Genomic DNA, 18,085 nt, shown 5'->3' with positions numbered 1-18,085 from the left:
ATCTGAAAAAAAAAGTCTCAGCTCTAATTCATTATGTTCATATACTTAAAATAATGCATGCAGTGCTTTACAATCCTCTGCTCTTCCATAAACATGGTGTAATTTTGACATTTAAGCAAAAAGACTGCTCTGATTTATTTGCAGATTAAGTCATATTTTTGTGCTAAATGCTCGGCTGCTCTGCCCAACAGACCAAATCATGACATTTGTTCATATATGGTTATTCTCAGTTAAAAGCTCTCTCCATCTGCCTGGAGGTTTATTAATAACTCATCACCATGGTATCATAGCATCTTAAGGAAAATAAAACACAGAGATAGTTGCTAGGCTCTCCAGCCTCTAGGGCTAAAAGGGAATATTTTTTGAGGAAGACTGGGAGAAACTCTTTTGGTGCATTTACTTATCACCCTTGAAGGTAAGGCTAAGCCAAGAGATGGCCCCCAAACTGTGTTCTGAAAGTTGCAAGTGTTGTAGCCAACACTCAAACATGTCACCCATGATCCAATTCTCTGCAATAACGCATTAAAAACAAATATCCAGAAATCCAAACTGTGAAGGAAACCCAAGGAAAAAGAGATTGGGGTGAAGGAATGCATCCATTTCTGCAGCACTCCCATTTAACCCTCAAAAGGACTCTGCAGCCACATCATTGTTGCTCCCAGTCATATTAGGCACACTAAGCCGTTTGCTAACATGCACTGAACCCTACACTGCTGTGCTGCAAACACAGCTGACATTAGTGGGGAGAAACAGAGAACAGTCAATGACACATCCTGTACCCAGAAGAGCTTCAGCTGTTTCTCACAAATATTTTCAAATGCACTGAATGTGAGAAGTGCTACCCTTTACCTGTAACACCCTACCCATCAATACTGAGAGGAGATGTCCCTGTGGTTCTGACAGGTTTAAGTTCCAGAAGAAACAGGCAGTCTGCACTCTTGTAAATTATCTGCTTCAACAAGTGAAATCAGCTCTAAATATGCTAACATCTTAACAGTAATATAGGGAAGCAACAAAATTAAATGCAGTGAAACATATAGCAGACAGGGCTGGCTTGCAGATCACATCCCTTTTCAAAAAACATGTACTGTCAAGGTTGCCACACTATTATTCCAGGAAACAATGTGACTGCAAAGGAAAATCTGTAAAAACAACATGTATAATGCAGGGTACAAGAGTGTGCTTCCTACTTACAAATAACTACAGTATTGACTAAATGTCTTCTAAGGCCAAAAAGCAATGAAGTCAGAAGTCGCACTTTCAGTTGGTATGCTACTCTGATGAAGTGTCTCGTGAGCAGGAAAGCTTTACAGAATCATTACGTCTTCTGTTGGGGAGAAACATCCAGATATGCTAACTATCCAGTCTACCCTCTGAGAGAGGGACTGTGAGTGGTTACACCATTTCATTCCCTCTTCCCTGTTCAGACCAGAAAGCCAACATGGCTGCAGAAAGGACCATAGGTTGTGGCAGATTCATCTCCAGGGTCATCTCATTCAACTCACAGTACTCATTTGTTTCTTCACATGTAAGGTTAACCCAGCAGAAAGATCATGTGGCTTAAGGGACAGGGAAGACCAGTAACACCAGAGTCTTTTCCACTGAAGGGTTGGCATGACACAAAAAGCCACAAACAGCAAGCCTGCCACACTTCCCCAGAGATGCTGCCATAGTTCAACATATTTCCTCTCAGAAGGGTTTTCACTCTTGTGTGCTATTTATTCAAGTATTTTAGAAGAGGGAAAACTGCTTTTTTTCACATTTTTTTTTCACACTGATATTACTGCATACTGAAGCAGAAGTCTGACACTTCCATTAAGTATAAGAGGCTGTATTTTGATCTCTCAGGTGGCCTCATGTTAAGTTTCAAGAGCACAGGAGGAGACTATTCCTCTTGTCCTTTGGATGCTTAGCTAATTAGTGCAAGCAACAAGAAACCAGAAAATCTTTTTCTTTTTGCTGGATAGTTGTAGTTCTGAGAGGCAATGATTCCAGCAATGTGAAGCTATGTGCTACTTAGGGTCCTCCTTTAGGGTGAAAAAGAAACATCGAGTCAAGGTAAAACTGTCTGGAAACAAACAAATCACCCTAATCTAACCCTGCCTGTCAGGGTGCATTTTGTCCATCTCTGTACCCAAAACATATATAAATAATTCTATTTTCTAGAACAGCAATTGTTGATTGATGAGTCATCTTTCCTGTAAATTTATTTTTAAAAGTGATTTTGGCATTGTTCCTTGAAATTCCTCTCTGGCTATGTAATGGAAATTTTGACCTCACACTCTGGTTTCTTTAGCATCACAGATATAGAGATTATGAGTTTAGGAAGACCAAACAGTTGAATAAAGGATGCAATGTAGAAATCTGTAGCTTGAAAAGAAAGCAAGATGTACTAAATAAACTCGCAGGTAAATATTTAACTGTGTAGCCATTAGGTTATGTTCCTAATAATACAGCAAGTCATTTACTGAAATTAAGAATTAATGGGGGAGGGGTTTGATTCCCTCTTTACTCTCCCAAAATTTGTTATGTGATTAAAGTTGCTGGCAAGTGAAACTCACCAAAATTTATCAAAGTTTAGGTTTTTTTCCTACTAATTAGCAACTCCCCATATTACAGTTTCTAAAGCATACTGCAATTAGTAGTCAGAAAACACAAAGTAGAAAAATGAGCCAGAAGAGATTAGAAAGAAAACAAAAGCACCAAAGAGTACATTCATGAGACATAATTGTTGCAGAGGGTAGCATAACACTCTTCAGACTACAACCACCAAGAGTAAGGGCTTTTCTTCCCTACTCTCCCTCCATTTGGGGGCAATGGAGAAAGTACATGGTAGCTCAAAGTCCTCAGCTATGCTGAGTTCGAAACATATGACAAAGAACTCAGAATTTTGAATTGCCTCAGTCCCACAATAATTAGATGGCTCTTGATAGCAAGAATAAAAACAAACACATCTGACAACTACTCCGATTTATCTAAAATATCATTTAATAAATAGAAGAGAATCTCCTCCTTCCACTCAGCCTGGATTCAGCTGGCAGGAAAACTCCACAGCGCTCAGAAACAGACAGTGCTGTAAGCACCTGGAGCCAGCATTTGCAATCAGTCAATTGCAAATCATCACAGTAAACTAAATCTATGAAGTGGCACATTCATGGCTCATGAAGACCACACCTATTGAAAATAAATTTACATGCCTATCTTCCAGTTGTTAAGTGGGATGGCCAAGGGATATGATAACATGAGCTTCAAATTATGCATTCTTGGAAAAACTCTAAACAAGATTTCTCAGATGACAACATTGTTATGGTCTCTGGTAATTCTTCATGGTCATGCCAGAGGGCATCCCACTCCATCCCACCCATGTTTGCCTTGCTCCACCAACCAGTTTTCACTCAGGCTGAGCAAAAGGGATCAGATATTTGGGAATGAGCTCTACTAGCTTCTCTAACCACAGGGGAGCCCACACCAGTCTCTTCACAGGTTTCATTAGACACTGAACAACTTAAATGGCCAATTTAAGCCAGAAAGATCACAGCAAATTTGAAGCTTTGAAGACAGGCAGTGCTCTTGCCCATCAACATGGAACTCTGAATGGAAACTGTGCACCCAACAGTAAATTAGCTCTGCCTAGGTAGGCTGGGACATGTGACTGTGCTGCTGGGACTCCAGACAGCTTTGCAGTTGCTTTGAAACTCATAGGAACATCTGTTCTCAGTCTGTTGATTTGAGGGAATGAGTTAATGTGACTTGTACAAGTGTGATGGCTGACTGACAAGGTTTCAGAAAACACTTGTGATAAAACGCTACTGAAAAAAAAATCAATGTTTTGTAACATTCCTGGCTCTTATCATAACTTTAATGAGGCTGAGTTCTCAAAAGAAGACAGTAAAATTATTTAATTTTTACCTTTTCAGTCTCAGCAATCAACCTAATAATAGCTGGTAAAACTCATTGTTATTTGAAAAAAAAAAAAACCCCAAAAAAACCAACCAAACCAACCTTCAGATTTTCATGTAGAGAACATCTTTAAAAAAACAGTTCTAAGTTTCTGAGAACAGGTAACAGCAAAATTGAAACTGTTGAAACTGTTTCTACATACATTAATTGATCAGAGATGACTGTAGATTAGTAAGCCAAAGCTTCAGGTGAAATACAGTTATAATACAAGCTAGTACAGATTCCCTTACATACAGTGACCAGTGGGTGCAGGAGAGAAATGGCCAATAGCTTTCTTATTACATTGATGCAATTTTAAGTAAAGCATTTTCAAATTCTCCATATGATTCTCTTCAGCTTCATAGGCAAACTTTCAGTGATAGAAATAGAAGTCAATACTGGGGGAGATGGGCGTCCTTTCGAGTCACAACATGCAAACATCATAAGAATAGTTGGGCAGAACATGGCGAAAAAATATTTAGCATCTGTGTAATTCCTTCAGCTGCTAGGGAAAAATCCACCAGATGTTCCTAGATGTTACCTCAGCTGCCTCCCAAACCACTATCACATCTGCTCTCTTCCTTACTGAATACCAGTGGTAACTGAACTAATGTTTCACTTCATTCATCTTTGTGAAATATTCTCAACACCCTTGAGGAACTCCTTTCTAAGGAGTTACACTACCCACGAAAAGCAATATGAAAATCCCCTGTGATTACATAATTGAATTTCCTGAAATTTTCAAGTTTAATATATAGGGAATACATCATCTATACAAAAGTATTATTGGAAGTGATGATATCTTTTCATAAATACAAGTATTGAAACAGCAACAGAAATAATAGCCCACAGAAATGACCAGAACTAAAGAGGAAAAAAGGAAGGAAGAAACCCTATCAATTATTAAATGCTCCTCCTTATTAGGGACACCAAAATTCTTCTCCAAGACATTCCTTATATACCTAGAGCTGAAACTATTTCCTGTGTTCAGCTACTGAAAATTCCCTAAGCCTATCACCTTTGTGGTATGCAAGATTTGCTTACACTTAGCAGCAGCGGAAGTATTGCAATTGTATCCAGTAGGGAAGAGGAAGGAACATAAAAAAAACCCCCAAACCACCAATAAAGCCATGCACAAAAAAAATCCCCCAGACCACCAAACACAAAGACTACGCAGATCAAAATGTCTAATCTTACATTTTCTATTCTGGAATTTTAAAAACTCAAGTTTACACATAAGCAATATAGAGCATTTGTGTATGAGCTAAAATAATCCAAAAGGAAGTATCCTCCTAAGACTGTTAGTCCAGTTTATCTATTATTTTCAATGATCATAATTTTTAAAATATGTACGGAAGTAATGATTGCTTATTCCAAACTCTCTCAAGTTATTCTCCAAACTTTGTATTTTCAGCCCAAAACATTTTTTTAGTTATTTTTCTGGGTATGCTGCACTATACTACGTAATGCAGAGAAAAATACAATAAAGACATCAGAAAAGTAAAAAATGTACAAATCCATGTGACCACTATGCTCTAGCTGATAACCTGCATGACCCCGAAAAAATCACTTAGCTGAATTCCCACCAAAAATGGAGAGGGCTCCAGACTCTGAAAAATTACTGTCAGACCAAAAAATCTTTACAGAGCATCTTGCAATCATCTAACAGAGGGCTCTGCAAATGGAAAGTATTACAACATATGGGATGTTCTAGCCATGCGTTTTAAAAAAACCCAGAAGAGCAGAAAAAAGAACCTTCACAATCATGACTAGGCACATGTTCCAAACAGAAATTAAACTCCTGCTTCTCTGGTATAGCTCTTTGATTTTTCATTACTAATACTTAATAAATACTATATATATAAACAAGAAAAATAAATCCGAAGCTCATCCATACAGGATGAAATAAAAGCTGCTGAAATACTTTGCAAACTGCAGGCACAACAAGGTTCTTGGAAAGGGGCAGTATTTAGTACCAGATTTCATTCCTATAGCTAAAAGTTAAATTTCCAGGTACCAAGGTCTTTTCTGCATGTTTCAGTCACCTTTATAAATTACGGGATAAAAGGAAAATAAAAACAATGTGTGTCAGGTCAGGATTCAACAATGCACATACTAGCCATTGATCTGACAGATGGAATGAGAAGCTCTTGCTTTTTATTTGCACATGAGAAATGAAGATGACTCAATGTTTATTTGCAGATGAGAAATCAGGATCCATTTATTTGCAGGAAGAGAGGGTATCACTATTTGAAAGGAACCCAGAAAGGTTCTTTTTCTTCTCCTCCTTGGTAAAATTTGGATGAAGGAGCAACAAAACCAAATGCCACTGTTTCCTAGTGAAATACTTGTTCAAGCAAATAAAGAAATACATTCATGATTACAAAGGGATGCATAAAACCAATTCTACCTTGTTTCCAAATGCATAGCATAAGCAAAGCAAAAGCTTGCTATTTTCTCCATAGTTATTTTTTCTTACGAAAAAATCAGCTATACCGTTCATTCAACATGTAAATCTAAACAGATAACATAAATAACCATTTTCTCTCCATGTGTGAAATTAACGATTAACCTCAATAATTGAAAGGATCAGAGTGCCGAACACCCATTGGTTTCTCCAAGCATTCATCCATACTGCACATCTGACAGTGGTTTCAAAGAAAATCTGGATTGAATAATATGATTCAGATGTGAAGAGACTGACAATGAGCAGCATTTTAGTACTGCTCAGTCACAAACCAGCAAGCTTTAGTACTGCATGTCCACATTAGGAAAAATTAAACGGCTTCTTCCGAGAACAACGTGTTGGGTCTTTGACCCATGTGCCTGCATTTTTCCCCTGAAAACCAGGGGAAATTTGTTATCCTCACTTCCCTTGCTCCTTACAGCTATACAGAACCCAGTGTAACTACTAAAAAAAAAAATCAAAACTTTGTTTTTAAAATCTTAGAAAAAAATTAATTAATTACCCACTTTTGTAGCTTTTAATAAAATGATTTTATGATGATGTTGTTTTAAAAGAAAAATGTTCACACAAGAATTAAAAACAAAGCCATAAAAGACTTCTTTCAAAGATTACTAAGTGGACTGGATGGCCTATGAGAATGCAAAAGCCACTCAGTGCAAGCATGTCCTGATGCTAGCATAAATGATTGGTCTACCCATGGCAAGGAGGCAGCTACAGAGCTCTGGAAAGAAAACACAAAACACAGTGACTTCTTCCACATTTTATAAGGGCCTTCCTTATCTCCCTTCAAATTCCTTCAGGAAAGGTCTTTTGGCAGTTCCAATAACCACTAATTCTTCTATACAATGAATGAAAGAATGAACACTGTAACTAGACTCATCACATTTCTCCAGTCTTCCAGGCTATGGTGGACAGACAAATTTATCCTGCTTTAAAAGCAGCTTCGCAAATGCAAGTGTATATCACAACACACCATTAGCAGATGGTGATTACAGAACATGTTTGAGGGAGGCTCGGGTGTGCTTATTCATACAATTCACAAGAAAATACAGATGACTATGGATATGTTACCACAATGAGGCACAATTTCCAAAATTCAAAGCTGAAAATAGATTTCAGAATAGAATTTGAGCAGATTTGTCAAAACCAGCAAGACGTGACAAAAAAAAAGCATGACCGTAGACTTGTCTTGTCCCTGTAACCTTTCTCTGGCTGTTACTGATGACATACAGGACTAGATGGCCAATGGCCTGACAATCTGCTTCTCGATGCTCAGTAGAAGCCAGATATAAGGAAGTGATACCCTTTCTTAGCCAGTCTATCCATGCAACTGATGGTATAATCTTTTTATTACTCCATTTTTAATAGCAGTCCTTTTATTGCTAATGGATGTGGTTTATTAAAATCTTATCCACCACAGATACAGATTTATAAATTACTCTAAATTACAGTGCTGTAATGGGACAGTGTTAACATGAAACTCAAGTAGTGTAGGATTTTCCAGAGGCATGATGCCTAGAGCCAAAGTTTAATTTCAGCTCTGAAGCAGATTCCCTTTGCGCCTTTAGGTTACTCATCTCCATTTCCTCCTCTCTAAACTCTCTCTAAACCTGCCTCCCCGGATGGTGCTGGAAGTTTACTTAATGAATGTGAATCATCTTAGCACTGCCTCCTGAAATCCAGATATAATCAATAACAAGATAAAGCTTTACTTGGGCAAAAGCTGCATTTGAGGGAAAGCACGCCTTCCATTATGCCTGCCAGAAGTGGTCTCACAAAAAAGCAAAGCTGTGCTATTTTTATGTCTGCCAACAAGTGCAGCAGTCTGCCTTTAAGTGTACAGCCACGAAGGCTGCTTAGCTTTCCTAGAGCCACACTCTGAACCTGGGGCAACACAGCTTCTCTGCCAAGCAGCTCAAGCTTGCAATGCGTGACCCAGCAGTCAGGTGATAATCTGTGTGCACCTGCCTTCGCAGCCCCCAGATGCAGAGCAGAGACATCCCTGGCTATGAGCATGCATCCTCTGCCAGGAGCCACCTCTCCTCACAGGAGATGTCTCCCATTTCCTACACACATCCAAAGGGCAGGTCAATGCTCCTCAAACTCGCCTAGCTGCTTGCATGATCATTCTCTAGTCATATCCACCCAAGACACATTAGCACAAATGAGCTCCCTCAACTTATTTGGTTGTTCTGAGCCTGCTTGTTCTGACCAAAACAGCTGAGAAAGTGGGTATGAGAGGGCAGAATTTTGCAAGAGATGTGGGAAGTGCTTGTATGTGACCAGGACACCATTAATCAATGTCCAAGAACTTGTTCAAATTATGCAGCTGCCAGATGCACTCTTCCCTGTCATTCACAAGACTCCACAATCATGAGAGTCTTTGTGTACCAGATTTGATCACCTATTCAAGTACTTCTGTATGCTGTGATCCCAGTTGGTTTTGGCATTGGTATCAAGAAAATAATTTCAGGCACATATTCTTGAAGAGACTGTTTGTTTTTTTTTTTTTGTGTAACACTAAACAGCTTTACATTATACAGCAAAAGGAAGGAGGAGCTACTTGAAGTATTCTAACTGCTAAGTGTCATTAACTTTCCATCTGGTCAGCTCCTGGCAATTCCAGAGGTATCACAGCAGGCATGTTCATGTCCCACCTCCCTGTTCGTTTCTCATGGCAGTCATCATCATGCCCTTAACTTTTTGGCCATAAGGATCACTTCAGTATATATTGCAAGCTAAAGATCCTCACAGAGTATTTTCAGTCCTTAACTACAGAGCTGTGAGACAGCTTGTGGATGAACATCCAGTTTTAATGACAAGACAAAATGATGGAGAAGCTGTTATTACTCTCAGAGGCAAGCTGTTCCTCTAAGTTCCAAGACCAGTTTCTGCAAGTAAGTGTCAGGAGAAGAGCTGCCAAAAAAAAAAAAAATTAAACCTGCATCAGTCATTTAATACACAGAAAAAAATTAAACTGCTGTTAGTTTTAAGTTCCTCCAGGTCTGACTATTTCTGTACCAAGTATATTGCCAGATCCACTCAAGAAAGTGAGGACAAAACTAATGCATGTACCCAAACACACACACTGTATGACAGCCACCCCACCCATATCTCTGGGCAGGACTGATCTTAACTTTGCTGATTTACCACCCTGGAAAAGAGATTATCGATTTGTAACTGATAATAAAAAAACCCCAAACATATATTAACACAAGACAAAACATGACCATTGGAATTATCTGAAACCTACCACTATTTAATTTCATTTCAGCAAACAAGAGAGGTGGTCTGCTCATAAGCAAACGTTGGCTGTTTACTGATATTATGTTACAATCAAGACATTACAGGCCCCCATAACTGACACCAAACCAGAGATCTAAATGTTCAAAGAATTAATACTTTCACCTTATTCTAGATGGTTACATTTAGTTTCAGTTGGCAATTTTGCCAGATCAAAAAAAAGAGCTCATGAACTCAGACATGCAATCTTTCCACTGTACATGTAATTAATTAGCAAACTCGTGCACACTTTCCAGCCATTTACATTCACTGGCACCAAAGCAGCGACTGGGTAGGAACTTCTTTCCCCTTTTCCCCTGAAGCAACACTGTCTCCAAGCCTCATTACCTAAACTGAATATACTTACAGGACAACTACTAGCAGTCACACATCTAAAATCAATATATTAGTCAACAATGATTATATTAAAAATGTGATACTCATTTGAGAATATCCTTATAAAAAACCCTAAGAAATCCCATGACTTTTTATGAGTCTTTTAAGCTGTAATCAATTTATAGCATAAAAACTGAGTCAGCTGCTATATAATCAAGGCTCCTTATGAGAAGTACAGCTTTGCAATGACTCAACGTGCATTGTTCTCAACCTGCATGAGCCTGAAACGCTGCAATCACCACTAAGAGCAGCTCACAGAATCTTCCCACTAAAATCCACAGGAAGGTATTTTCACTTTCGCCTCCCAGTAAGAAATTGCTTTGTTAGAAAACGGAGTCTGCCTTCCTTTGCCACACTACTGCCTTCCAAACACAATTCCCACCTTTTGATATCACTAGGTAATTAAGTGCCTCCAGTATAACTGTGACACCTCCATGACTTTATTCTTGTTCCCTCCGCAGTATGCTGTCAGGCTACGGGGGCCTTGCCTGAAGCAGTCTTGACACCTCGACAGGAAGACTCCCAGGACCCTGAAATGCTGTTCTCTTCTTAACATGCTCAATGAGCTTGGCAGGAGAAGTCATAGTCAGATAGAACTTTCAGTTCTCCCTCCACATTCTGGTGTGTGTTGGCCCTTTGCCCACAAGTCCAGATCAGGAATGCTCGTAGGAAGGGATGTTGCTCATCGCTGCAGAAGACCCCCTCTGTAGGGAAATACAGAAATCCTCCTGTGCAAAGCTTCCTTTAGCATTTCAAACAGACCCTGGTTTAAGGAAAGGCAAATTTTCCTATTCAAATGGGAAACAAGCAGAAAATGCAACACATATGAGTAAAAACTCATATGCGTGAGAGCTCTCATTCCTAGTAAATAATTATTACCTGCAGTAACAGGCAGTGCAGATCCCACCTCTCTCCTTTCTTTGTGTGTATGTGTGGTTGTGTTTTTTCCCTGCTTTCCCTCCCCCCTCTTTTTCTTTTTCTTCAATTATAGCATCAAAAGAAAACAAAGAACTTTTGGAGACATAAATTAAGCATCCCTGCTCTGGAATGGCACCAGCATCTGGACACCTGGCAAAACATAGTTCAATTCCTACTGTGTCTTTTTCTCAACCCCCCTGGCAGCAAGCATGAAGAGTCTTGCCTTTCTTCTTATTTACCAACAAGAACTAAAGCCGAGAGTGTTCAGAAGTCCATTTCAATAGGTTTTATTCTGGTTACATTACAACAGATTGCTTTGATCTTGGGGGGAGGAAGGAGGAGAGGAGCAGAGCACCTCTTAAGTTCACAAAGCTAAAAGCCAAGATGCACAAAACTGAAGCATTCCAAAGTTAAAAATAATCGTCTTGAAACTGCAAGAGCAGAGCTGTAATTTTGAGCAATACAGTGTGACATCATGGTTTATGTGGGGCCAGCTCCATAAATCAAACTGTGCCTAATTAGAGATCATACTGCAAGTCTACATTATTTGGACGAATAATTAAAACAGGACAGTCCATAACACAAGCCAGATATGTTTACTAAAATATGTTTTTTCAAACTTTTATGTTCACTACTGCTCACAAAGCTTTCACATTTAGTAAATTATAGACCTCAAAGCTTTTATTTTAGGCTGACTTCACTTTCAAGGAATTCTTCAATTAACTTTACATTGCTTCAAGTTCTTCATCCAATGAGAAAACAATCTGTGGTTTCTTACTTCTCCAGTGCCAATGGCTGCCCTCCATGTTTGACTTGCAGACTTACTATCTTTTTAGAGCCAGGATCTGTCTAAAATCAGCCTAGTTGTCATAGTATTTTGACAAGTCCTCTATAAAAGGAGAACAAGCCTTTGTGGTGGGTTAACTGCGAAGAATAATGAAGGTTGTTCTCAACAGATAAGTGCCAAAATTAAGGAACATTGAGCAATAGACCCAGAGGTGAAATCTCTACCTCAGTTGCCCTTCTTTCCCATCTAGTCCAATTTTTCCAATTTCTACTTTTTTGAGTTGTTTTTCTAAAATGTGTGCTTTTTCTCAAATCTAAAAGCTATGACATACTCAAACATTTGTAGCATAAAAAAGCCCCCAGTGCTATCAACCATTATTATCTGTAGATGGTCAGGATGCCTCTGGAATTGTTGGAAATGCTGTGGAGACTTTGATTATCAGTTACTGGGTAGATAACGTCAAATCAAGAGCCAAAGAGCTTAATGAAAAGCATGAGCTGAACAAAAGGGATAGGATTCATTCCTAAACTGCACATTTTTCCTCCTAGAGCTTGTGAAATTTGTGTGAAACTTTTTAATCTCAGAAATAAAAAAAAAACCAGGGGAGAGTTGGCAGCTCTCCTTCCTTTTCCCTCCTGATATTTGGCTTGGTAAATGGACCAACATACAGATGACTAAAGGTACTCTGAAGATAATGACTGAGAAGCAATATGTTTGACAGTATCAACAAAAAAGAACTATACAAAAATAGGAGTTATGTCTATTAGTGCAGTATTATGTTATGCAAGTAATTATTTTCTGTAAAATGTTAACGAAGCACAGATATGGAGAAAGTATCATTCACTTCTTAATACACAGAGTTTTAGATTAAAAAATCCAAGAGGTTTTAAAGGCATCAAAACACATTAAACATTAAATGCACAGCACAGCAATATTTATAAAGACATGACAAATGAGTCTCCCTCAACCACAGCCACCACGATCAGCATACCCTCAAACAGGAATGTACCTTTCAGACCTCCATTTCAATTCTTTGTTACAATAAATAGGCATCAAACTTGTAATTTCTTTTTTTAAATTTAAGACTGTGGCCAGAAATATTATGATTGACCTCTATTAACTGCAAGAATTCAGAGCCATAGCCATTTCAATTCCCTAACATCCTCAGTGTGCAGCAACAGTTCTCTCAAAAAAAAAAAACCAAAAAAAACACCAACAACCCTGTAACTATTTGGACGTACTTCTGAAAGCGACAGTGAAAATTAAGAAAGCAGCCTTCCTGAAGAAGTATCTATTTTTGAAATGTGTGCTTTTAAAACACAATGCTTATGGAATGAACTACTTCAGTTCTCTTGTGTAAACTTGTACAGATTGTTTGCTATTGATCTTTTGAGTCATATTTTGGCAGCAAACTGGTATCCTTGCAGAAAATATAAGTACTGCAGAACAAGTGATGAAATCTACATCTATACTTACTTTTTTTTTTCCTTTTTTTTTTAAGTTAAATTTATATTTTAAAATATTCTGAACTTCATACTTCATTTCTTCTCCAGATTAGGAGCTTTATGAAAGGGAAGACCTTTAGAGAAGACAGTTTGACTGTAGGAATGTGGCTCCTTTAAGTCATAGGACAGAACTCAGATCAAAGAAAGCAGTGTTTTTATCTGTACTCAAATGGAGGTCTGTTAACTGTTTTCTTAACTGAATGATATCAAGTGACTCTATAAAACCAGTGCAAACCCTGATCTCAAGGAATTGAAACCCAGGGTTTTTTCACAGTGTATTGTTCTTTCCTCCCTGCGCCCAAGCTACTGTCCATTCAGAAAACAATGCACAGAAGAGAAAAAAGAAATCTGCACTGTAGCAAGGCAGTGCAGGCAGTATTCACATGGCCCAGGCTTGTGCTGTGTGTGCAGTATACATACATGCGCTGCATGCTGATGTGGCCCAAAGCAGGGACACAATGTCCAGGCTTCTGGTCCTTTGTGGAGTACGTAACACTGCATGACAGTTGGACACAAGCAGGGTGAGAGACCATATGGAGGTGAGCAGCTGACAGAGTGAAACTAATGCAATACTCCAGACAGGTAATTAAAGCTGTGCTCAGCCTCAAACTCTCAAAGATGGTAATTCTTTAACCAATAAAAGAGATGCCAGGAAAGGACAACAGTGAGTGAAAGTACGTAAGCAAGAGTGTGTGCAGGACATGGAGCACAAGTGTTTTCCCCTTTCCTCCTCTCAGGTTTCTCCCACTGAGAACCACTACCTAATGGCCTGAATTTCTTTTAAGTCTGGTCACTCTAAAAATAAGAACACAGTCAAGGCCAGCATATAGAGAACAAGTATAGGAATCCTACCTTTTAAATCCTAGATCAATGTTTTCTTACCTCTCTGAAGCAGTGATTGATGCCAGCTTTCTCACACCTTTTCCTCACTCTATTACCATCAAGTGTCACTACTTCTCTACCCTACTGTCCTTGTCATACTGCTTCCCACCTCTTCCTCAGTGCTACCTGAGATCCAGTTTCATGGGGAGCCATAAAGATAAGGACAAACACCATACACCCACCTCTGGGTAACTACAAGCTGTGTCTCTAGAAGCAGCATCTCAAACTTTTCCTTTGAGAGAATCTCTTATGGCCTTTCAGATAGCATGGCAAAGAAGAAGCACATGTTCGACTTAAGAAAAATTAAAATTAACACAGCTTGCAGTGACTTTATCAGAGGCTGAAGCCCACGTAAAATCTGTTTAAATAATAAGCAAGAGATGTTTGCGTTACATTACGCAAAGGATCAGACTAGATGACTCCAGAGGGTCCTTCTGACTAAGTTGTGACAATACATATGCTAGAGAATTTTAAAGATCAGGGTTATTTCCCAGTATGAATTACATTATTTCTTGTTTTAGTTTTGATCTTCTTAAACTAGACAAACCCCAAGGGAATATTATACACACAGCAGCCCAGAGCCTGCCTTTAGATACTGTCCAAATAACATATGTTCTGACCAAGAAGACAGAAATACCTCTGTTTTCATTAATTCTCTATTAAGAATCATAGGATTCAAATTGTTGATTTCCAGCATTACCTCATGCTGGGCCTCTCACTGATTAATTAAAACTGTATATGTATAGGAAAAAGAACAAAAAAGCAGAACTGCTTTAGTTTGAACCAAGAGCATCCCTGATAAAAGAAACGGGCTGCTGTTCTCAACTCCTTTTCCATAGGTTGATTGTGAATTGTAATCAAACAAGATCTCCTTTTTCAAGCTTCCAGAATCTGGCAAACATGTCTACTGCACAGGAAGTCATATTTATAGTTGCATTACAACTTTCCACAATAAACCAATTCTCCTATAATCAGAAGTTGTCTCTAGGCTTGCTAAATGAAAGATATTTTCCCTTGAGATTGCAGCCTCTTAACAGAAAGCTTCAAAATCTACAGTTAGTAATGGCTGGGGAGAGAAATGCACAGTTCAGTACAGCCCCCACATCATTATTACACCGTAAAGACATACCAGGCTTTTTTTATTTCAAAACAGAATAAACAACTCTGAAATCCTGGTATTGCAATGTGTGTTAATTACTCTGTTGAGTTACCATTTAATTTTCAGTGTGTGTGTGTTCAGCTGACCTACTTTTTACTATCTAGCTTTAAATTCTTCTTGGATATAGACAAAGAGCTTCTACTATATAAGCGTTACTACAAACTTGGGCAGGGCCTTTGAGCATGCAGGTAAGAAATCTGAAGCAATACATTGCCTCATTTAAGGGAAATATATTTCAAACTTCTCCAAATTACTACAGGTGACAGTTAAAAACTTGCTTGTACATATTTACTATCATCCTTCATATAGAAAATTATTAAGAAAAACCCAAACACCTATTTGAAATTTTCAAATTCTCTTCCAGCAACTGTATCAGAGTATTTAAAAAGGCACAGCACTAGCTTTGGCCAAGAATTCCCCCTCCTCCCTTAAATACAGAGAAAAAGAATACAATTTTTTAAGGAATATAGAGAGATTAATACTTTACCCAAGCAGAAATTCTTCAAAACCAAGAAGTCAATGCAAAACTCATTCTTACCTAAAATTAGAAGAAAAGAGAGAGGAAAAGTATCATCCCTTGGAACATTACATCTTCAAAATAGAAAGAATTCCTGAACATATCTAAAATAAGTTACACGAGAACAGGAAATTGCAATTTCTTTAAAACAGTAATTAACCTTGTGAGGGAAGCCACTACAAATATAAACAAATAAGTAATAAAGGAAACCATATTAGCAGAGGGAAACCTGTCTTGAAGCAGCATGACAAGGGAATATAAAAACACCTTGCCTGAATTGCCTCTGACTTCCCCTGCCACTATCTACCTGCAAGAGCTCAGACTAAGGCTCCCACAGTGAGCCAGGAGCGAGGCAGCAACAACCCTGAAAGGGTTCTGAACTACAGGCAGGCCACCAATAAACCAGGAACAAAGGCTTTGCTTCTGAGAAACACCTGACTGACAAAGAGTCTCAAACAAAATGCAAGAAATCCCATCACAGAGGCGCTGCCCAGGCCCTTCTCAAAAGCCAGAGGAGCCAAAGAAAGGCTCCAGGCACAGACCTCTGAACTGCTGATCCACTGCAGCACAAGCATGGACCACCTCTCTTTGACAAGCAATGCCTTCATGGCACAACCTTGAAGCATCATGCTTACCCCCTGAGGTCATAGTTCTCTTCAATTCCACTTGTACCACTCAAGGATGGTGTTTTTGTTTGTTTTGTTTACTTGGGCTTTTTTTTTTTTTTTTTTTTTAAAGTTTTTGTTTTGTTGTGAGTTTGTTTGTGTTTTTAAAATTTATCTTATTTTTCAACCCTGAGATTCCCCATATTCTTCGGGATCCTGTAACGTTAGATTGTTGAACTGATTAATGGATACCAGGAACACCCAAAACCTGAGAGCAGATTGGAAAATGCATTTCTATGCACTCTCCCTGGAAGATAAGATACCAACACCCAAGTGAAATAATTTGCTGCAGGCTTCCTATAATGCTGGTACTAGCAAAGGCCACCGGAAGAAAGGCATACACAACAAAAATAAAATACTAAATCTTCATTGTTTTGGAGACTTCAAAGAACTTTTTCTGAACATGTAAGACTCTGATGTTGTCCTTTTGCATCACCCTATGCATGGTGATCTTTGGCCAAACAGAAAATAATAACTACTGAAATACCTGGATGATCCTAGCAAGCTTTTGAGAAAGGTACCTAACTGCACACAGAAACACGTGGTGGGTGACCTAGGTGTTATCAGATAAGGTCTCTGAAGCTTGACAACACACCACAAATGCCAAACAAAGAGCACGTGCAAAAGGCACAGTACTCCTTAGGTAAACCTAGACTTAAGTAGCCCAGTAAAAAAGACTGAGCTACAGTTATAGCTGTTTAACCCACTTAGTTATTTTGGCTTGGTACATTTGTTATCTGGCTACCTGAGCCAGGACACTGCTGCCAACATCTGTTTCCTGCCTCTCAGGTCCTTCCTCAATCACAGCTTCCTCTGATTTGTGGGCTTGCTTGAGCCAAGGAGCCAGACAGAGCTTGCTCTCTCTCACTCTACAGGGCGGTTTGCTGCTTTGTGCAGCAAGAGGCAACCACAACCTGATGAACTGGAGGGTGGTGATGTCCTGCCTCATAAACCTGCACAAGTGAAGGCGCAAGTTTTACGGAACAGTTACTTTTTACACTCTTACTTCATTCAGCGCCTTTCAATTAAAAAAAAAAAAAAAACACAACATTTTAAACCCTTTTTTGATTATTTTTCTAGTTGCAAGCATGAAAGAAGAGGGGTTTGGACAAAAAGCAAAAAAATCAGTTCTACAGCCAAGGCACTGGCTATTTCACCAGAAGAAAACAAAAGCCAGAAATACCATTTCACTGCTCAAACTGAAAGACAGATTCTAGAAACACAGCTTACATAAAGGCACGTGTCAAACTATATGCTTATTTTTTGCCTAAACACTGACTCACTGAATAAAATCTATGTTACTCTTTTATGTAAAAAGTTCCTTTAAAAGCAGGAAAATTAAATACAGACAACATTAAGCTGAACATGAACTTTTGCCATCCCCATTTAGGTAATTATAATCGGTAACTCCATTAGCATATGCTGCAATGTAGGTAAAAAGCAGGCACATTGCATTGGAGAACTTTTAGATATTTTAATGACATGTTTACAATCAGAATTTACTCATCTGATGCATCCTTTCAGATTAACAGATCATAGGATGTTTGTTTTCCTTTAAGATGTGTTTG

The 18,085-nt window shown here is 38.7% G+C and overlaps 1 protein-coding gene across 4 annotated transcripts in view; it reads right to left on the bottom strand.

The window, feature by feature from the left end:
* CMSS1 (cms1 ribosomal small subunit homolog) overlaps positions 1 to 18,085 on the bottom strand; it is a 227,782-nt gene that overhangs the window by 90,868 nt on the left and 118,829 nt on the right. Inside the window, exon 2 of one of the 4 annotated variants that reach the window (XM_054002649.1) lies at positions 15,823 to 15,873. The exons of the other annotated variants lie outside the window; for them this stretch is intronic. Coding sequence (XP_053858624.1) covers positions 15,823 to 15,873 — 51 coding nt within the window. The remainder of the gene's footprint in view (positions 1 to 15,822; positions 15,874 to 18,085) is intronic. 4 annotated transcript variants of the gene reach the window in all.

The sequence above is a fragment of the Vidua macroura genome, chromosome 2, assembly GCF_024509145.1.
Source record: "Vidua macroura isolate BioBank_ID:100142 chromosome 2, ASM2450914v1, whole genome shotgun sequence".
NCBI classification, from domain to species: Eukaryota; Metazoa; Chordata; class Aves; order Passeriformes; family Viduidae; genus Vidua; species Vidua macroura.
The sequence above is the reverse complement of the archived record's forward strand: the minus strand, read 5'-3'. Positions and strand labels throughout refer to the sequence as shown.